Here is a 21,631-nt window from a genome sequence, read left to right as displayed (position 1 = left end):
TGGGGATAATGTATAGTCAGCAACCCCCCCCTCCCAAAGGATTGCTCTGCATCTCAAATGAGAGGCTATCTGTGAGACCTTTGGAGACCTCCTTTAGGCATTAACTGGGTCACTAACGTCTAGAGCAATTCCTTCCATTCTCGGGGCCATCCACATCTGTTCTTAAAGACCATCATTAGGAGCAGCTGGGGGTGCAGTGGACAGAGCACCAGTCTGAAGTCAGGAGGACCTGAGTTCAAATTTGACCTCAGATACTTCCTGGCTGGGTGACCCTGGGCAAGTCACTTAACCCCAATTGCCTCAGCAAAAAAAAAAAAAAAAAAAAAAAAAAAGTAAAGGCCATCTGTCTGTCCCACTGGAGGCCCAAGCCCGAGCCCCCCATGATGACACCCTTGGGACATCTGACTCAGCAGCTGCTGACCAGAAACTGCGGACACAGGAAACTGAGGCGTGTTTTACCTAAGTTTCTTTTCACTTCCTGAAGTTAAGTGGCTGTTGACAAATCCCAAGGAGGTTCCGTTGAACATGAAGGACACACCCACAGCTCCTTTATTACCTGGGGAGGGAGAAGGAGCAGGACATGTTAGCGAGGTGCAGACCTGTCTGCACACACAGGCAGGACAGCCGGGGAGGAGGAAGGAGGGGGAAGGGTAAAGGGAGGCAAAGAAGGGAAGCCCACTTTCTTCTGGGGGTGGCAGAAGATGGGGGACAATGGCTGTGATTCCCCAGGAAGAGTCATGAAGGCCTCAGATTGGGCGGCCGTGGCCCAGAGGATCCAGAAGGGGTCCCGGACACCAGGGTAGTGACAGAAGCAGGTTTCTGTCCCCACTTAGTGGCCCGGGGAGGGGAACAGAGGGCAAGTCTGGCAGCGTGAAGACCCTCAGGAGCGCTGGGGGACATGCAGGACACCGCGAGGTCAGGGCATCCCGACTCCAGAGGATAACCCAGGAAAAGCCCAGAGCTGTGGGTTTGGGGGGGTGGAATAAGGCAGGATGGGAGTCCAGGTTGGGGGGCCAGGACTTATCGTCAGGGCCCAGAGCTCTAAGTCACACATTGGAGAACAGGAGGAAGGGAAGGGGGGAGAGCAGCGTCTGGACATCCGAGGGAGTTCCCATCAAACAGCCTCAATCTTCTCACCTACAGAATAAACTGGGGGGTAACTGTCTTCCCAGAGCCCTAAGTAAGGTGGGGTGACCAGAGCTTTGACCTAAGGTAGTGAAATTTAAAGAGTGTTGACAGTACTTGTTCTTCAGTTGGGAATGCTGTTGCTGGATCATGTCTGACTCTTTGTGCTCCCGTTTGGGATTTTCTTGGTGGAGATACTAGAATTATTTGTCATTTTCTTTTCAAGCCCATTTTAGAGATGAGGAAACTGAGGCAAACAGGGTGAAGTGACTTGCCCAGGATCATTCAGCTAGGAAGTATCTGGGGCTGGATTTGGATTCTACTGCACCAGCTCTCACTGAGGTCCCTCTAAATCTACAACTCGGTGACCACAAGCGCAGGGAGCCGCCATCTCCCTTGGCAGCCATTCTGCTTTGGGGGGAATCTCTCCTGATTCCAAGGCATAATTCCCTTTTTGGAGGCTGCCTCTCACTGCCCCTTGGCCACTTTTCTCTAGGCCCAAATGGACCCCCCCCTCTTCTATCTGACTGTGCTTCAGATGTAGCAACACTGACCATGTCACCTGTCTTCTCTCACAGGAGAGGCTCAGCTCCTTGTCTATGCACCCAAGGGCCCCTTTGCCCTCCTGGCTGCCCTTCCTTGGCCATTCCCTAGCTCAGCAAGGTCTCTTCTAGAACGTGGAGCCCCAGAAAAGGAGCAGGGGATGGCCCGACCAGGGTAGAGCGCAGCAGGACTGATGGCTCCCCCGGGCCTGGAGCCCTGCATCCCACTTTCTCAGCTTGTCCCCCTGCTGACCTTCCCTTGTTCCTGCCTGTGGCCGGGTCTCAACGCCTTCTCCCCGGCTTCTCCCAGAAGCCCCCAGGGCTCTCCTTGCCCTTGCTCTCTTTCTCCACACTCCCTGACGATTCCCGCAGGAATCTGAGGGGATTCCCAAGCAAGGAGGGAAGCACCCATCCGAGGGCCAGGGGAATGGCGGCCATGGGAAGGGTGGCCATGGGAACAGGGCCACGGGAAGGGCAGTCACGGTAAGGGCGGCCATGGGAACAGTGGCCACGGGAACGGTGGCCACGGGCCGAAAGAGGGCTTCGTTTCCCGCCCGTCCTTACCGAGAGCATTGGCGATCCCGGTCTTCACGTTGTTGGTGCAGATGTGGCTGATCCTGTTCTCGTGTTCCGACTTGGCCAGCACCACGATGCGGATGTTCCACAGGGTGTGGATGGCTATCTGGCAGGAAGACAGACGGGGCTTTGTACGGCCAGGACGCCTGCAAGGGGCAGCTGAGGCAGTTCCCCGTCACTGCCCGGGCCCAGCGGCAGCACCTGACTAAGGATCAGGGCAGGGTGCTGGTGGGCAAGTGGCCCGGGGGCAGCAAGAATGCAGGCGGAGCTCGGGCAGCATTGGGGACCTCGGGAGGCCGGCCCAGAGGCCGCCCACCTGGCCAGAGCCCATTGGGGGCCATGGGGTCTGCTCTGGGCACTGCGGCTCAAGAAGGGCACAGATAAGTACAAGGTGGGGAAGGGATCCACGGCGTGGGACTGGAAGGGATCCTGGTGGCTAGCTCCCTTGTCTAACAGGTGAGGAAACTGAGGCACAGAGACGCTAAGTGCCTTGCCCGGGGTCATACAGCTGATAAACACCTGAAGATAGACTTGAACTGCAGTCAGGTCCTACCCATCACACCACATTGCCCCTCACACCACGTACTCCATGGGGGCCCTTTAAGGGAATGGGCTGTTTAGTCTGGAGAAGAACGGTTCGGAGGGGAGAGCAGAGGGTTACACAGGGGTCATCACCCAGCAGGAGCAGGGGGGCGCGGGGCCCCAGAAAAGGAGCACTAGAAGCTGACACTTCCTCACAAGGAGCGCTGCCCAAGGGCCATGGGCTGCCCCGCAGGGCATAATGTAAAGCGGCTTCCATTTCTATCTGTACCCCCAGCTTAGCTCCGTGCCCTGCACACAGACAGTGCTTAATAAATGCTTCGTTCACTCCAAAGCTCCAACTCCCACTAAAGGAAAAAGCAATTTGTTTCCACGATGGCTCTAAGTGTGTGAGTGGATCCTGTGTCAGGCCCTGCTAGAAGTTTGCTCTGCTGTTGGACCCGGGGACTCACTGGGGGGAACTCCCAGAGGGGAAACTCCTTCTATCAGTGCAGCCAGGGCCGGGCCCACCAAAGTTAGGTGAACAGAGAGCCAGGTCCGAAGTTAGGGGGCTCCGATTCACATCTGCCTTGGACACTTTCTAGCCGGGCGGTCCTGGGCAAGCCATGTCACCCTTTTTGCCTCAGTTTCCTCATCTGTAACATGAAGCCAATGGCAAGCCAGTCCGGCATTTTTGCCAACAAACCCCCGTGGGGGTCACAGAGACTGACAGACTGAGACACTCAGTAACAAAATCAGGATTCATTCATCCCCCCCAAGGTTTTTCTTCTCCAAACTAGACACGTCTAGTGTTCTCATGTGGTCCGGGCCCGCTGCCCCTCCCTTCCCTGACCTGGTGGCCCGGAGTGTCCTTCCCGGCTGACTGATGCCCTCTGAGCCAGGGCCCCCTGCAAGCACGGCAGCCGCTCCTCCGGGTGCGGGTGACCAGTCCCTCCCTTGCTCTGACCCGCGGGCAGCAGGACACAGCTCCTGACCGGGGCCGGAGGAGGCGACTTGCACAGAAAATTCTGAGCACTGCCAAAGTCCTGCTTGATCTCACCGGGAGGGATTAGCCAAAGACCCCTTGGGAACGAGGATCTGCTGCTCTCTAAGCTTGGAGATCCACGTGGCTCTCCAGAAAATCGCCCGATCTCCTCATCACAGACACTCTTACCTTTGGCTCCACAGAGTCATTAAAAAATAATTTTTGATTTTTCACCTTAGGATGCTTGGCTTCTTTTTCATCCCTACTATGGGCTTTGTTGTCCATATTCAAAACCATGATTCTGAGAAGGCAGCCCAGGGTTTCCCAGAATGACTAGGAAAATGTTAAGACTCCCTCACTCCCTCCTCCAGAAGCCGGGCTTTGGGACTTCAGCCCTGTCCCCGCCCATGTCCCCTGTGCCCGGCTCCGAGCTTGGAGACTTGCTGTGTTTTTATGATCTGAGAAATGGAGCGATTTCTTTGGTTTTAGACATTGGCATAGGGCACAGTGGAGAGAGCCCCAGCCCAGGAGACGGGAGGACCTGAGTTCAAATCTGCCCTCAGACACTTAGCACTTCCTGGCTCTGTGACCCCGGGCAAGTCACTTAACCCCAATTGCCTCAGGAAAAAAAAAAAGGCCAGACACCCCCCCAGTTCCCTAGTGGCGGACCCCCCCGGGGCAGCTGCTGAGCCTCCTTACTGTCTTAAAGCTGATATCCGTGATCTCCTGCAGGGAGTGCTTCAGGATCTCCAGCCACTCTTTATCGCCCAGGGGGTCCTCCTGGGTGCCGATCACATAGATGTCATGGGGAATGTAATCCGCCGAGTCATCGCGGGTCTTCCCCTGCCCCTTGGAGAGGAACCAGGACGTGATCTTCTTGGGAGGAGCAGCATCACCTGCAAAAGGACAGGCCCAGGTCACAGCAAGGGACGGAGGGAGGGGCACATAACGGGGGGAGGGGGAGGCTCCCGGAGCCAGCCTTGGAGGGAAAGGAACACGAGAAGGGAGGGAAGCAGGGCGGCAACGCCCCAGGAAACCCAAGACCGGGGGGGGGGGGGAATCTAACAGTGTCAAAGCAGAGAAACACTGGGGCACGCTCTGGTCTGTCCTTGCGGAGATGGGCTCCTGGGCAAAAGGCAAGGGGAGCAGAAGGGCACGAGGAGCCGCTTCTCCTGCGAGGCCCTGAATTTCCCTGGAGAGAATGAGAGTCGGCTTCTCTTTCACCCAAAGCAAATCGTTTCCCTTGGGCCCTTGGGAAGAAGGGAGAAATGAGCGGGCTGGAAAACCCCCCAAATCTCAGAGCCGAAGGGAACCTCTGCCCCATCTCCGGCTGGTGGACGGGCCCTTCCACAGCAAGTGGCTGTTGGTGTCTGCCCGAGGACCTCAGGCCCGGGGTCTCACTGCCCTCTGAGAAGCTCCACCTTAGCACAGCCCCAGTAGGGAGGAAGCGCTCCTTGTCTAAACGAAGCAGAACAAAGATGTCTCTTCCATGGGCCCCATTCAAACACCTGCCAGGAATGGCTTCTGCCCCATGGCCAGGAATGGCTTCTGCCCCTTGGCCTGGAACGGCCTCTGCCCCATGGCCAGGGACAGCTTCTGCCCCTTGTCCTGGAACGGCCTCTGCTCCGTGACCAGGAATGGCTTCTGCTTTGTGGCCTGGAACAGCCTCTGCCCCATGGCCTGGAACGGCCTCTGTTCCATGGCCGGGAATGGCTCCTGCTTTGTTCTCCCTCTCACCCAGAGTGGCCGCTCTCATAATTGCCACCCTTGTGCGGCACACACACACACACACACACACACACCAAAGCTCCTGTAGGGCTTTTCATCCAGGAGCTCACTTGATGCTTAATTACACCCCTGAGAGAGGCCCAGGCCACTGCCCCTGGTCCTCGGCAGAGAGGAGCGGACTAAGACTGAGGGGGCTGGAACGGCCACCATGATCATGAAGTGCCTCCCGTCTGCCGCTGAGCCGTGGGGACAGCAAAGGAAGCGAAAGCCACCGCGGGCTGTTAAGGGCCTCCTAGTCTAACAGGGAGGAAACACGTGTACAAACAAGCTGGGAACAAAACAAGCAGGAATGGTTACGAGAGGGAGGAATTATCGCCGAGAAGAGCCGGGGAGCACTTCCCTTAGAAGGACAGACTTAGAGGAAGGCCGCTGGGCCAGCAGGGAGAAGCGGAGGGTTTCAGGCCCGGGGACAGCCAGGGAAACCGCCCAGGGCCTGGACATGAGAACAGCCAGGGGGCCGAGAGGATGGAGCGGGAATCAGGTGTGAGGAGACTGGAGAGACAGGAAGGGGCTGGTGTCGGTGCCGGGGAGCAGTTTTGCACCTGATCCTGGAGGAGATGGGGGGTCACTGGAGATCACTGAGTAGGGGCTGGGGCGGCGGTCACATGATAAGCTCTGAGTTTTGGGAAAATCACTTTGGGCCTCGAATGGAGGGTTTGGGCCTGGGAAATGATTCTGAGTTTTTAGACATTTTGATTTTTAGATGTACTGGGCATAGCTACTCTGAGAGGTCCTGAAGGGAGGTCAGGAGGGAGACTGAGGCAGGAGAAGGAGGTCTGAGAATCATTAGCATAAAGATGGCAATTAATTAATTAATTGGAGTAAATCCTCGGGAGTGGATGAGATCAGCAAGTGCAGAAGAAGAACAGAATCCTAGGGGACAGTCATGATTAGAGGGAAGACTCAGCAAAGGCAGAGAAGCAGCAGTCAGAGAAGTGAGGGGGGCGCCGGGTGGGGGGAAGGGAGGGAGTGTCCTGGAAATGTGGAGGGAAGAGAGGGAAAGGGGGAGAGAGGGGTTAATGACGCTGAATACTGCAGAGAAGGCAAGGAGAGGGAGCACTGAGAAAAGACCGGGGGTCTGGCAACTAAGAGAGCATGGAGAATTTGGGGGGAGCCACTTCCGTGCAAGGGGGAGGCTGGGAGTGGGATGGGGGGGAAGGCTCCTGCCGAGGGCAGCTTTTTCCAGGGCGTACTGGATGCTAGTTAGAAGGGATGGAAAGATGGAGAAGTAAAGGCCTTCTCGGCCCGGGGAGATGTGGCGCAGCTGTTGGCAGGAGGGAAGCAGCCAGGACAGGAAAAGGTTGAAAGGGAGCTCAGGAGGAGGGACCAACTGCCTGCCATGATGCGGGTGGTACAGTCAGCATTTGAACCCAGATCCTGTGCCTTTGGATCCAGGGGGTCTCCCCACTGCACCGCCCTGCCACACACTAAGGCAAAGGCTGCCTCTGCTCCCCCAGGAACAGGAAGATGGCTGAATCAGGAGGTGGTTGCTCTGGGAGGAGGGATTCCCAGGTGAGAGAGCCCCTCTGCCCGGGCAGGGCGGTCTCCTCGCTGTAACTTACTCAGAAAGCCGCCCGGCCCCAGGTGTTCAGGGACAGGCCCAGGGTCACACAGTCAGAGGTGGGACTGCAGCCCGGGTTTTCCTGGTTTTAAGAGGAGGCCCATGGCCCTCCATGATGGATGGCCTCCAGCCATGACTGTGCTACTCATCACTAGGAACTCCACGGAAAGTAAGAAGAGGCTTCAGGAAATTGGGACATTTTTAAGACAAAACGAACTTTAAAAACAAATGAAAGAGAAAAGGGACAGGAAATCTGGGCCCCGAAGGCTGGTGCTCAGAGTCTTCAGACACGTCTCGGCAAGGGTGCGAGCGAATGTGGGAAAGCGGGAGAGAAGGTGCGGGCCAGAGCTGTCCCTGCGCTGAGCTTCTGAGTGGTGGATTCTGGGAGGGATCAGAGAGCGAGAGCTCGAGGGGCACGAGAGCCTCTGCCCCATCTCCTGCGCCTTATGGACCAGACAGGGAGTGTTATGAGGACCAGGAGCTGCTCTGCCCGAATCTGCCATGGCCAGAGACCCCACCACCCCACCACCCTGAAGGAGCCAGGGGATTTGGGATCTCCTGGCAAAACTCCCTCCCCTTGCTCTCTCTCCCTGTTGATGCTCCCCATTGGAACACAGATTCCCCTTAACTTTGTTATTCTCGGTGTTAATGCAGGGCCTAGTAGCACAGCAGGCACTTAATTAATGCCTTTCATGTACGGGAACAGAAAGTAACAATTTGGTGAGAAGTATAATAATAACAATAATAAACATTTATATTGCACCTAAGGTTTGCAAACTGCTTTACTAATATTATCTCATTAGAGTCTTATAGCTCTCAAAGACAGACACTATTATTGTCCCCAATATGCAGAGGAGGAAAATGAGGCAGACAACTATTAAGTGAGCTTGGATTTGAATTCGGGGCTTCCTGACTTCCAGGTCAGTGTCTCAGACTGGAAAGATAGGCTGAGGACGGATTCCAGAGGACTCTAAAGGCCAAGTTGGGAAGAGCGGACCCTCTAAAGGCCCCACAGACCTTCTGGAACCCCCTGAGCAGGAGCATGGCCCGGCCTGGCCCATGTTTTTAGAAGTTCCCTTTGGCAACTGTTTGGAGGATAGAGAAGGCCTGGACCTGGCAGGAGATCCCAACAATGGCCTCAGGAGGAGGGAGAAGGGATGGAGGTGACAGGGGCCATAAAAGAAAGCGTCAGAAAGGAGAGAGTGGGGACGTACCCATGTTCCAGGTCCCAATGAAGATGGTGATCATGTCGGGCTCGGGCTGCTCGGAATGCTTGTTCTTCATCTGCTGGAGAAGCTGGCAGAACCCCTCCCTCTTCTAGACACGGAAGAGCAAGACAAAGGTCAGGAGGGTCCCCTCGCTTTGGACACTTTCAGACACTTGGGGCGTGCCCAGCCAGCTCAAAGTGCCCATAATCCCTTTCTGCTTCTTTCTCTGGGCTATTTCCCAAGGAAAGTAAGAAAAAATCCTCTAACACAAGTCACTGAGGCAAGTGTGCAGAATTTTGAGTAAAGGACCCAGATTTGAATTCTGATTCATCTCCTTATAGCCTGTGTGAAACTATCATCTCTGTATTAATGTATTAATGTATCAGACCACAGGAATTCCTGTTTAACTACCATCTCTGTATTAAGATATCAGACCATGGGAATCCTTGTTTAACTATCGGTTCTGTATGAAGGTACTGGCTGCTGTCATTGACCCAAGCTCTGATTTCCCTTTTCTTCCCACGCTCGGCACCTCAGCTCTCCACTGCATGTCACTCTTTCCAGAGAGCTTTTCTCCTTGTAAAGCAGGTGATGCATTATGATCCCAGTCTGACAGGTGGGGGAACTGAGGCTCAGGAAAGACTTGCCCAGGGGCATGGAGCCAGTAAATGATGGAGACAGGGTAGTGCAGTGGGCAGATCTAGTGCAAGCCCTGAATCAGGCCCTCACCAGCTCTGTGCTCCCGGGCAGACCTTTCCCTCTCTGGGCTGCTGCTCGTCCTGTGTGCTGGGGGCAGACACCGGCCTCTACGCTCCCTCATTCTATCACCCAGCGACCTCAGGGTCCTCAGCTCTGCCTCATTTCCCAGACTTGTGGCCGTTACAAAAAGACAAAACGAGAGGGAGTTCACGTAACTTTGGGCGCCGTTTCCCGGATTTTATGGAGGACAGGGCCGAGTGATGAAGCCGCTGGCCTAAGGTCCCTGAGCGACGCAGAGCCCGAGCTGGGCTCGGCCCCGGCCCCTTGGGGTTCCCCCCCCCCTGCCTGCCCTGCCTCTGGGTTCCTGATTTCTGGTCCCCGACACCGCCACCCCCTTCTTGCCCAAAGAAGAGCAGGGCAAATGAGGCAGCCGAAGCGTTCTCTTGGAACCACAGCGGGGGGGGGGGCTTCCCCAGCATCTCCCTGACTCATTTTCCCAGGGCTCAGCTGCCCCCCCACTCAGCAAGCAGGAAGCTGGGAAGGATTCAGTCATCTGGCTATGGGGCACAGGCCCCTGTGGGAGTGAGCTTCTTCCCAGGATGCCTCAGAAGGTGGGAAAGGCTCCAGTGTCAGCCCAAGCGGCTGAGAGCTCTGGCCTTGGAGCTAGGAGGGACCCTCGGGGTCATCAAGACCAAGCCCCTCCTTTTATTGAAGGGGAAACAGAGCAGCCGAGAGTGACTTGCCCACTAGAAGTTCACAGACTCAGAACCAGAGCTGGAAACCAGAGGCCAGCGGATTCGCTTTACAAATGAGGAAACTGAGGTTCAAAGTGGCAAAATCATTGCTAGTGGGTAGGAGCCATATTTGCACCTGGTCCTGTGACCCCGATGCTTACAGCCCGACCCTCTCATGTGACAGCTGAGGAACCTGAGCCCCAGAGAGGGAAAATCCCTTGCCAAGATGGGCCAGAGTCACGGCAGCCCCAGACCCCAGGGCAGGCCCCCGATTTCCAATGCGGCGTTCTCCCCTCATCCCGCCGGGCTCGGACCAAGAACCACAGCCTCTTGGCCACTCACCTTGGAGTCGGCAAACACATATTCTTTCCGCAAGGTTTTCTCTTTTTCTGTTTCCACCACGATGATGAGCTTGTTGTGGAACTTCTGGGACTTGATGAGCTGTAAAACTGAGGAGAAAATCAGGCTTCACCACAAGGGACTGACCTGAACACAGGGCAGGAGGCGGGAGAACCGAGGTCCCCGGGCCCAGAATTCTCCTCTCTCCTCAGGCCCAGAATTTTCCTCTCTCCCCTGGCCCAGAATTCTCTCCTCTCCCCACTTCCAGCTGGCGAAAAGGCCCCAGACAGCTCCTTTGGACAAGGTTTCATGTTTTTCTGGAAGGAGGAGCCGCAGGAAGGAGGAGCGAAACTCGTCATTTCTACCACAGCGTGAGCAAGTTGGCTAGTCAGTTATTTTCCTGAGAGCCAAGAGCTCTGTAGTGAGGAATTCTGGGCAGACGGAAGGGAGCGTCCCAGCTCTGGGTCATGGGGAACAGGACACCAAGTGGGGGCTTGGGAACATTGGAAATATCCAGCTAATGACGGAGGGAAAGGAGGGACCTATTAAGTGGCAAACGGCTGCCATTTGCCTGTGTCCGACTCTATGTGACCCCGGACTTGTCCGTGGGGTTTTCTTGGCAAAGCTATTGGAGGAGCTGCAGTTTCCTTCTCCGCCATATTCCTATTTTACAGTGGAGGAACTGAGGCAAGCAGGGCTAAGTGACTCGCCAGGATCACACAGTTAGGAAGTGTCTGAGACTGGGCTCGAACTCAGACCTTCCCGACTCCCGGCCAGCTGCTCTAACCATTGCACCACCAATGCTGCCCCCAAATACATGGTATGTGGATGCAAGGGATAAAAAGAGAACATGGAGAATTGAGAGAAACTGGAGAAGACTTTTATAAACTGATGAGGAATGAAGCAGAACGGGGGAACAAGTCACACAGTGATAGTAACAACACAGAAAAATGACTCTGCAGGACAGGAGGCCAGATGAACACCAGGAGCTCCAGCGACTCCTCCCGCCTCCCGGCAGAAAAGGGATGGCCCATGGGGGAATGGACAGACGTCGGGGCTCGGAGTCAAAGAGCTGGCTTCAAATCCTGCCTCAGATACTTACGGGCAGTGGGACCCTTCCCTTGACTAGTCTCTCTGCCTGCCTCAGTTTCCTTGGCTGCAACATAAGGGGTGATGACCATAGATTTAAAACTGCAGGGGGCCTTAAAGGCTCCAAGCTCAATCGCAATGTTCAGCTGAAACAATTTGGGCGCAGTGAGACCAAATGACTTACCCAGAGGCACAGCTGGCTGAGTGTCTGGGTCCCCTTCGAACTCGGGTCTTGCCCCCCCCCCCCCGTAGCTGCTGCTTTATTTGCCACCTCACACCCCAGGTTCTAATCTGCACAGTCTCTATCTGGGGGGCCTCGGTCTTCTCCTGCGCTCTTCCCCCTCAGCGGAGAAGGGAGGGGGGCGGCTCCCTCCTCGCCTTCCAGCACAACATCTGGGCTGCAGAGCCACCGCCCACTCCCTGCTTTTCATAACTTGTACCCAAGTGGTCCGTCTGTGGCTCCCGCCTGCCTCCTCAATGCTGCCCTGCTCTACCACCAGCCTGGGCTCAGTTCTGCCTTTCTAGGTGCTTTCAGAGCGTGGCTCCCCTGCTTCCTCCATCCCTGTCTTTCCCCACCTCCTCCTCAGTAAGCCAGCCCCCCGACTTCCTGGTTTCGCACCAGGCTGGATCCCCCGACCTCGTCACAGTATTTGGGCCCCTTCCTGGTGGCCTCTCTGGCCGCGCTCAAGCTCCAGTCCCTCACTGCCCCGCGCTTCCACACCCTGCAGCTTCCTTGCGAGGCAACCAAGGAGGGACCCCTGGGGCTCGGAGGTAGGAAGATGGGACCCTGACTCTGACACAGACTGATTGACCCTGCACAGGGCACTTGACCTCCGTCAGCTTCACTTTGTTGTTTTTTTAATCTGTGAAACGGAGCCAATAATGGCACCCACCTCCCGGGGCTTTTGTGAGCATCAAACGAGACAATAACTAAAGAGGTCAAAATGCCATTTGGGGGGCTAGCGATGATGCCTCCAAGCTGGATATCTCGCCTGGTCTGTGGGTGAGAGAACAGCCCCACAATCTGGCCCGTCCCATGCAGCTGGGTCCTGGCCCTTGCCCAGAGATGTCTCCCATGAACTAGCCTGGCCTCCCTCCCTCCGGAGGAGGCGGGTACCGAGAAGGGGGCTTTGGAGGCAGAAAACCCGGCCTTCCACTGTGCCTTCCCCGCCTGGGCTGTGCGACTCTGGATAAGCCATTTAAGTCATTTTAAGTCATTGCTTTCTCTTCTCCTGCTGCTCACAGGACAAGCTTCCACCTTGGCTTTCCCCACTCAGTGGGGATCCCTTAGATCAGACCTCTAACTCCCAGCAGGCCAATGGTCCTAAAACACTTGCGGGTCCCATGTGGCTTTTGAAGGGCAAGAGCCCCAGATCTTTCCTCTGAGCTCCTCCTCCTGCCTTGCCCTGCCTTCCTAGCCCAGCCCACCTTGTGGATTAAACAAGAATTACTAAACAAGTTTTCAAACAACACAAGTAAACCTTCGCTCCACAAAATGTAGTTGCCTCCGGATTCTTCAAAAACTTCATGATCATTTTTACCTCCTTCCTTCACATTGTTCCCATACTCACCTGGAAGTAAAGGGATCTATGGATCTGAAGAGGTGGCGGTGAACAATCTAAGCTTCCAGGTGTGTGAGTGTGCGGCTGTGTGTGTGAGTGTGTGTGTGTTAGTGTGTGTCAGTGTGTGTGTGAGTGAGAGTGTGTGAGTGTGTATGTAGCTTGTACAAAAGCAGGGAGGTAGAAAATGGGAAGTCTAGACAAGCCGGATTGGCCGAAACGTGAGTACTTGGCCATCACTCACTTGAGGATGAGTGAAAGAAAATAAGTCAGAAGGCCCGAAAATGCCTTGAAAGTGATTCTGTGCTTTAGCCACATCTTTCTCTCTCCCCATTTCACATTCCTGACACTGTCTCAGATGGTGCCTGAGATCGTGTCCGCGATACTTAGCGATACCTATTCTTTGCTGAATGAATAAATATGTAAAATATTTTTAAAATGTAACCATTCTTTTTTCCTTCCAAACCTGCGTTTCCCTGCTCCCCATTTCCTGTACTTAATTTCGGCAGGTTCTTGCTTCTGCTCAAACATTCTCAGCCATGATTATAAGAATAACTCGGGGCCAGGTTCCATTCTAAGCACTTTACAATTAGTTTGCTACTTAATCCTCTTTGGTGCTATAGTTACCCAGGTTTTACAGATGAGAAAACGGAGGCAGTAGTGGTAAGTAACCCGGCCAGAGTCATACAGCTAGTAAGTGTACCAAACTGGATTTGAATTCGAGCCTTCCTGATCCCAGGCCTGATGCTCTCTCCACTGCACTACCCTGCTGTCAAAAACTTCTTGTAGCTTCGAAAACTTATGGGGCTCACATCCCAAAGAGATCAAAGGAAAAGACACAGGATGTGTTTACATATTGTCCAAAAACTGTTCTCCCAGCTTAACATTGTCCCCTCCTTCCAGCCATCCTTGGATCTGACTCAGAGGCTCCCCATGGAGCAAGTCTGCCCAAGTTCTTCTTCACTCCCTCCATTCAATCCATTCCAGAGGCTCTGGCAAGTTCTGGGATCTAATCCCCAGCCCTGTTTTGCTTCCTGTCCTTCCCTACCTTTCCAGCGTTCTTCTAATTTCCTGCCCTCTGACCTAATTTACCCAGCAGTTCAATGCCGTTCCTTCCATGTCACTCCATCTCCCGACTCTGGGCATTTCCATCAGCCGTCCCTCAGGCCTGCTCTCTCTCCCTCCTCATCCCTTCCTCCTGGATCCCGCATTTCCTGCAGGGTTCAGCTGAAGTCTTGCCTTCAACAAGAGGCCTTAATCCCAGCATCTTCCCTCTGAGATTACCTCCAATGTACTCCACATATATTCTCTTTGTAGGGTGTGTAAACCAATAACTGTATAATATGTAGTTGCTCTAGGAGAGCAGAGGAAAGGAGAGAAGGAAGGAAGGAAGGAGGGAAAAAAGGAGGAGAGAAGGATGGAAGGGAAGAAGGGAAGAAAGAAAGGAGAAAAGGAGGGAAGAATGGAAGGAGAAAAGGAGGGAAGAAGAAAAGGAGGGAAGAAGGGAAGGAAAAAAGGAGGGAAGGAAAAAAGGAGGGAAGGAAAAGGAAGGAAGGAGGGAAAAAAGGAGGAGAGAAGGATGGAAAGGAAGGAGGGAAAAAAGGAGGAGAGAAGGATGGAAGAGAAGAAGGGAAGAAAGAAAGAAGAAAAGGAGGAAAGAAGGGAAGAAAAAAGGAGGGAAGAAGGGGAGGAGAAAAGGAGGGAAGAAGGGAAGAAAAAAGGAGGGAAGAAGGGGAGGAGAAAAGGAGGGAAGAAAGGAAGGAAAAAAGGAGGGAGGGTTTATATTTGACTGGGATGAGCTTGGTAGAGATTCTAGAGGAAGGGGCACATAAGCTAAGTCTTTAAGGGCAGAAAGGAAGCCAAAAAATTGAGAAGGTGTCATTAGAGAGTTGCCAAATAATCCCTCATAGAGCAATGCTACAGTGACCAAAGGGGATCTCATTTGCTCTTCACAAAGCCATGTTATCATCACCTCTTGGTGATAGAATAAGTGGATGAATATGATTGCAATCAAGGACTTCTTACTTTTCTTATGGCTATAGAACTTGTCCTCAGGGCCATCCTTGGATTTCTTGATAATCAGTTTCCCAGATTCAACGTCAACTTTAAGCTGCATTTTTTGTGGAATTCCTAAGGATTCTGCTTTTACCTGTGGAAAATAAGAAAGAAGATTTTTCATCATTTTCATGCTTTATTTCCATCATGGGATTTAGACCTGGAGGTACCTGAGAGATTCCTCCACAATCATTTCACTAAAATTAAAATTTTGGGGGGGGGAATTCTAAACTTGACAAGTACCAATGAATAGGAACAATTCCATATACAAAGAACAAGGAAAGAGGATTGTATATGAAATCACAAATATTTATATATGTATATAATTTTAGTTTTTAAAGATATATAATAAAAACCAACATTTTTTCTTCTCCTTTCCTTTTTAACCTTTTTATGCTTCTTTTGAGTCTCGTGTTTGAAGATCAAATTTTCTGTTCAGCTCTGGTCTTTTCATCAAAAATGATTGAAAATTCCCTATTTCCTTGAATGTCCATCTTTTCCCCCGAAAAATAATGCTTAGTTTTGCTGGGTAGTTAATTCTTGGTTTCAATCCAACTTTTGCTCTCTTTACCATATTCCAGGCCTTTTAGTCCTTTAAAGTGGAAGCTGCTAAACTCTGGGCAATCATGATTATGGCTCCTCGATATTTGAATTGTTTCTTTCTGGCTGCTTGCAGCATTTTCTCCTTGATCTGGTAATTCTGGAATTTAGCCACACTATTCCATGAAGTTTTCATTTTGGGGTCTCAGGAGGTGATTGGTGGATTCTTTCAATGACTATTTTATGCTCTGGTTCTAGGATACCAGAAGAGTTTTTCTTTATTTCTTGAAAGATTCTGTCCAGGCTTTCTTTTTCATCATGGCTAACTATTAGATTGTCTTTCCTTGTTTTATTTCCCAGGTCAGTTGTTTTTTCCAATAAGGTAGTTTACATTTTCTCCTTTTTTGTTCATTTTTGGGGTTTTGTTTGGCTGATTCTTGATGTCTCATTGAGTCACTCACTTCCATTTATCCAATTCTAATTTTAATTGAATTTTTCCTTCAGCTAGCTTTTAAAACTCCTTTTATATTTGGCCAATTGCACTTTTAAAGGACTTGTTTTATTCATTGAATTTTTTCCCCATTCACCAATTCTATTTTTAAGGAGTTATTCTCTTTTTCCATTTCCCCAATTCTATTTTTCAAGGAGTTATTTTCTTTTCCCATTCCACCAAATCTATTTTTAAGAAATTGTTTTCTTCGGTATGCATTTTTTCCATTTCACCAAAATTTTGTAAGGAGTTATTTTTTTCAGTCGGTTTCTGTATTTCCTTTCCCAAACTCTCCCGCAGACCTCTCATTTCTTTTCCCCATTTTTCTCCTAACTCTCTTTGAAGATCCATTTTGAACTCTTCCAAGAGAGCTTTTTGAGCTGGAAACCAGTCTTCCCTTGCAGATGTTTTGCCTTTCCTGTCCTCTTCTGGGTTTGCATTCTGTTCTTTCCTGTCTCCATAATAGCTCTCTATAGTTAAGAGTTCTTTTTGCTTTTTTGCTCACTTTTAAAGGTTGAGGTCTGCTCCTAGGGCACAGGGGAGATTGTCCCAAACTTCCTCTGCAGGATGACAACTTCTCACTGACTGCACTGAGGCTGGTGGTTGTTGGAATCTTTACAAAGTGTTAAGCCATTGAAGTTGATAGAGACAATAATTATCTAATTTGGCATGGTTCAATATGATTGATTTGATCTTAGAGATATTTTGGGCCACAACTTGAAACAAGGTACTAAGTACAACTGATGGAAACAATGCTTGTATTCACACCTTTAGAGAGCTCATAAGTATCTAAGTACTCAATGGAGTTCACACGTTTGGGAGAGTTCAGGGTTTAGAAAGAGATATCTGAATTCACACCTCCCTTAGGGCCAGAGAGCCCTCTGGGAGATAACCCAGAATCCCTCTTCCTCCAGAAGGCAGAGTTAATCTTTGGGAGATCATATATATACAGGAAGCTCTTAGAGCTTGGGTTAGTTTCTTGAGAGAGTTTTTTTCTTGGGAGCATTCCCAGGAGTCGGAGAGGAGCACTCTGCAAGAAAGCCTACAAGCCCTATCTTTGAGGAAAGAGAGATTCATCGTATCTTCTACCTTGGTGCTGGCTGGAGTCAGAAGGACAAATCTTTGGATTTGGAGACATTCGGGCGGAAGCTCTTAGAACCAAGCAGAGAGATAGGCCTCTGGGCTAACCGGGCTATATTGAAGGACACAATAAAAGATCTGAACTTTTATCACCTGGCTGTGTTTTGGAAAAAGAAACACCAACAGGTGGTCCTGCAAGTTTCCCCACTGCACCGCGTGGGTCTGGCCAAATCCCACCAGTTATACCACATGGGCTCACTATTTGCTTTCTATAGTTGCTTTGGAGGTCTCACAACTAGTTTGCTAATCCACTGGATTCTGAACCAAGACAGAGTAACCAATGTTGCTGTATTTTGGCTACGAGCCTCCTAGGAAATTCCTCACTCCGGGCCTCTCCACCCTAGGCCTCCTCTTACAGCACCTGTTCTGGGCCATGTTTTTTCTACCCAGTTGAAACAGAGCTTTCCTGAAGTCCTTTCAAAATAGCTCATGCTAGAAAAGTATTACACTCTGAATGTTCTGGGTTTTGTCACTCCAAAATCTGTTCAGAGGCTTGATCTAGGGTTGATCTAGAGGGAAGCCAGGGAGAGCTCAGGCAAAGTCCTATCAACTCTCCGCCATCTTCGCTCCACTCCCCAATAAAACCAACATGTTTTAATCAAATCTGTGCTGTTTGTTTGCCTCTCTCCTGTTCTTCCTTCAGTTCTTTTCTAATCCCCCACTTTTAAGGATGAGTAATTTCAGAGATGTATCCATAAGTAAGGTTAGTAAGTAGCAGAGTTGGGTTCTGAGATTGGCTCCTTTTGACTCCAAAGAACTGTTTCTTAAGACTACAATCATATCATTTATGTTCTATAATGAGCATTTTGCCAAAATTAGTGGTCAGTTATTTTTAAGAGGTATTAATTGATTTTTTTTATAAAGAAAACTATACTCAAATGGGCTTTAGTTTAATATTGTTAATTGATCAAAGGAAAATAGGATCTTAAGAAAAACAATTAGGTAGGGGTGATTAATTTCATAGGGATAATGTTAGGAATATTTCTAATTGACAACATGCTGAATAAATTATAGATGGTTGCAATACTAACATGAAATCTGGTTACATTGCATTAAAATTTAGCTACCGTGAAGTGACACTGGTTTTGGCAGCACTGGATAGGTTATGCTCATATGTGTTAGCCATTGCCTTGATTATCTCAGTCCCATTGTCTGAAGCAATAGAAATGGCACTGGGACTAGAGTTTTAAAACATGGCTTCAAATCTTGCCCCCAACACTGTGAGAATTTGAGCATGTCAGAATGGATCGGGAAATGTTTTTGCATCAAAGACTTAGAATAGACCATACAAGGCCATCCACTCCATCCATTCCTGTTTGAGTGCAGGACTGAATTGTTAATGTTTCAGGCTAATAAGAAACTATGTTATTCTTAAAATCATAGAATTTGAGAATGGGAGGGGGAGGAAACACTTCAGAAGGCATTTGATTTAACTCATATATTAGGGGAAAAATCCCTACTATAACATAACTCGCAAATGGATCTTCACCTTTACTTGAAAATCATTGGAGTCAGTAACCTCCTGAGGCAAACCAATTTTGGGGTAGATCCTATTATTTTAGAGGGTTTCTATCCATAACTAACTTTCCACCACTAATCCTAGTTCTGCCCTCTGGGCCCAAAGGGAATGGGTCTAATCCCTGTTCCTCATTAGAATTCTGAATACTCAGGCAGCTCTCTCTTCCCCCAAGCCTTCTTTGGTTTAAATAAACCCAGTTCTTTTAGCCAATCATTAAAGCTCTTTCTTATATTGGATTCCTTCCCCTGGCTACAATCCAACTCATCCACTGAAACGTTCTTACTAAATTGTAATGCCCAGAACCATATAGAATAGTAGAGTAGGAGTGTTCGCTGCTTTAAAAATACATTTTCTTGTTGATCATGAATAAAAATCATCCAACACAAACTTTCAATGTTCAATAAGGAAGAGTATATATGAAAAGATGAACTTCCCCCATTAGATTGTAAGCTCCTTGAAGACAGAGAAATGTCTTGCTTCTTTTTGCCTCCCCAGCGCTTACCTCAATTCCTGGCACATAGTAGGCACGTTAACAAATATTTATTGATTGATAGATTGAATTTCTATCCTACGTAGTCTGGTATTATTCAATTTTTGAAAAGGGAAAAATTTCTTATGGTCATCCACTTTAGAGTTTAACAATCGTTATATTCAGGAGACTCCTCAGGAGTTTTACCCTAAGCCCTTTCTAGTGTAGGAGAAACTCATTCCATCCTAGTAGACCCTGCCATCTGCATAGTGTCATTGTGACTTATATAACAGAAATCAGGGGCCTTCAGCATTGAGCCAAGACTCAGAGGTTGGTGGTTGAGGGGGTGGAAATGCAGCAGAGAAGATACCGGATTAGTTGCTAAAGAAGAGACAATTACCTCAAAGGTGACAGGAGGGATGAGTGATCTCCTATGTGTGGATTCGGGACCTTCTCCCACATATGTCTTTACCTGGAACCACAAAAACATGAGGACTTTAAGCAATGAGAGGGGAGAGAGATGGGAGAAAAAGTGTAAGCATCTCAGTGCCTGCCTCTGGCATCCCAGAAAAGGAAACCCAGGGAAAACAGCAGCAGTTTCTAAGAAAATGGCAAGATGAAATTTGTATCGTACCTTATCTTCAAGAGAGGACAGTATATTGGTCAGCTGGCTAAGCTTGGCTATTACGTTGGCTGGATTCGGTTCTGCACACACCTGGTAAGTGAAAGAAAGTGAGCTACTTCATTTGTTCCCTTATTCATTGAATAAAGATGTGCTGCACATCCACAATGTTCTAGGAAGGTATGGTATCAGCTGCCATAAGGGACAAAAAGAGGAGAACTGAGTCTCACCCTCCTGAGACTTAGGGTCTTGTAGTAAAGGTAAGACACAGGTACACACAAGACAGCTCTGATCCCAGGCTGACTATGCTAAGTTCCATGAAAAGGTTCAGATAAAGTTCTCTGAGGGCAGCAGCACAGGAGGAAAATCACTTCTGTCTGGAGGGGGGGAGATGGAATCAAGGAGGACACCACAGGTGTGACATTTGAAAGCCCCTCCTCGAAATATCAAGGAAAGCCCCTCCTCGAAATATCAAGGAAGGACACGACAAGGAAGAGCTACAAGGCCTAGAGATCAGAGCCAACAGCTGATGTCTTGGTAGTTTTGCTGATCTACTGCTCCTCCTTGCCCCCCCCCCTTTTTTTTCTTTGGGACAAGGGATGAGTCTGGGAGGGGTAGGGAAGGAAGAACCTATGGGGAATTTATTTTATGCTAGAGGAAATTGGTGAGAGCCAAAGTTCTGGGGAAGTCTGTCCAGGATCACCCAGCTCTTGGGGTTATAACTGGGCTCGTCCCCCCACCCTCAGCTTTAATGATTCAGAATCCGGTCCATTTGCTCGTTTCCTCAGCTCCTGTTATTTCCCATCTGTTCTTCTGCCCCATCCGGCTGGCGAGGCGTGCTGGGCCCTTTGCTCCTTCCATAAGCGGGAGGCCCCAACTAATGACTCCTGTTTCCAGACTGTCTCTCCCACTCTGGGTGGCCTTCCTTGGCTTCCAGCCAGCCTCCTAGCCTGACTTCTGCCTCCCTTTGGTGGGTCCAGGAAAAACAACTCGGATTAATCCCCATGTCCCCGAGGCCAGCTTTGTGCATAGATACCACCCAGACCAATGACACAAACAGCTCTTGGTGATCCAACTATATCTTTCTGGGATGGTGTGGGGTGGGTAGAAGTTGAGGTGGGGGATGTCACCTCAGGTCAGAGCTTGGGTAAGACAAAGAACTACTTTCAGAATCTAAGGCCATAAGTAATAAAAGCAAATCATATTTCCTTTGCCATTGCAAGTGCTTTACTGGAAAGGACCTTGTAGCATGCAAATAGCATTCTCTCTAGTTTGCAGAAAAGGAAACTGAGGCACAGATGTGGAAAATGACTTGCCAGGATCACTTAGCTAAAAGGGAATCAGAGGCTATAGAATTCAAACTTATAGCCTCTGATTCCAAGGTTGGGATCTTTTATAAGATCCTTATACCCTTGGAGGGTATAAGCTACCCTTGGAGGCTTCCAGGATCTCCTCTTCTCTCCTAACTGGTTCTCCTTTAGATGAGCAGCCTCCAAGGTCTCAGGTACTGACTGATGAAGGACAAAGGTCATTCCCTAGGACGACCCTGTGCCTTGGGAGTCCTTGACGTTACCTCAGCTTTGAATGGTTCCAGCCTCCACTTTCTCCAAACCATCCTCACATCCGCTGCCAAATGAAGATCTTAAAGCACGACTGCTGCTGCTGCCATTCCTCTGCTCCTGAACTTATCTCCCCAAAGCCTCAAAGCTAAGCTCCCATTTCCTCAGCTGGCACCAAGGCTCTCACGATTTGGCTCCAGCCTCTCTCCGCCAGGCTGCTTCCGTACTCCTGTCCCTCATTCTATATTTGGCCCAAATGGCCGCCTTGCCCTTCCCCCATCCAATATTCCATCCCCCATGGCCCCGGCTTAGCTCATTTCAAAGCTTGGCTCAGGTGTCACCTGCACTAGGCCCTCCCGGGTGCCCTGAGTTATCAGTGTGCCCATTTCAATGAATGGATGGATGGGTAAAAAAGCACTATTGCCATGGGTCAGGCAGCAGAGCTAAGTTCTGGGGACAGAAGTGCTAGACAACAAGGAAGACTTTGCCCTCGGACTTTGCCTTCTAGTTGGG

At 50.4% G+C, this 21,631-nt stretch overlaps 1 protein-coding gene across 3 annotated transcripts in view; it reads right to left on the bottom strand.

The window, feature by feature from the left end:
• Positions 1 to 21,631, bottom strand: part of INPP5D (inositol polyphosphate-5-phosphatase D) — a 122,914-nt gene that overhangs the window by 30,400 nt on the left and 70,883 nt on the right. For all 3 annotated transcript variants that reach the window (XM_031968177.1, XM_031968175.1, XM_031968176.1), the window contains exons 9-16: positions 19,572 to 19,652; positions 19,338 to 19,409; positions 14,750 to 14,873; positions 10,080 to 10,186; positions 8,311 to 8,413; positions 4,447 to 4,643; positions 2,232 to 2,349; positions 460 to 556 (exon numbers count right to left, since the gene is read on the bottom strand). In XM_031968177.1, the coding sequence (XP_031824037.1) occupies positions 460 to 556; positions 2,232 to 2,349; positions 4,447 to 4,643; positions 8,311 to 8,413; positions 10,080 to 10,186; positions 14,750 to 14,873; positions 19,338 to 19,409; positions 19,572 to 19,652 (899 nt within the window). The remainder of the gene's footprint in view (positions 1 to 459; positions 557 to 2,231; positions 2,350 to 4,446; positions 4,644 to 8,310; positions 8,414 to 10,079; positions 10,187 to 14,749; positions 14,874 to 19,337; positions 19,410 to 19,571; positions 19,653 to 21,631) is intronic.

Source organism: Sarcophilus harrisii, chromosome 4 (genome assembly GCF_902635505.1).
Source record: "Sarcophilus harrisii chromosome 4, mSarHar1.11, whole genome shotgun sequence".
Taxonomy (NCBI): Eukaryota; Metazoa; Chordata; class Mammalia; order Dasyuromorphia; family Dasyuridae; genus Sarcophilus; species Sarcophilus harrisii.
Note: the sequence above shows the minus strand (reverse complement) of the source record. Positions and strands in the feature narration are given on the sequence as shown.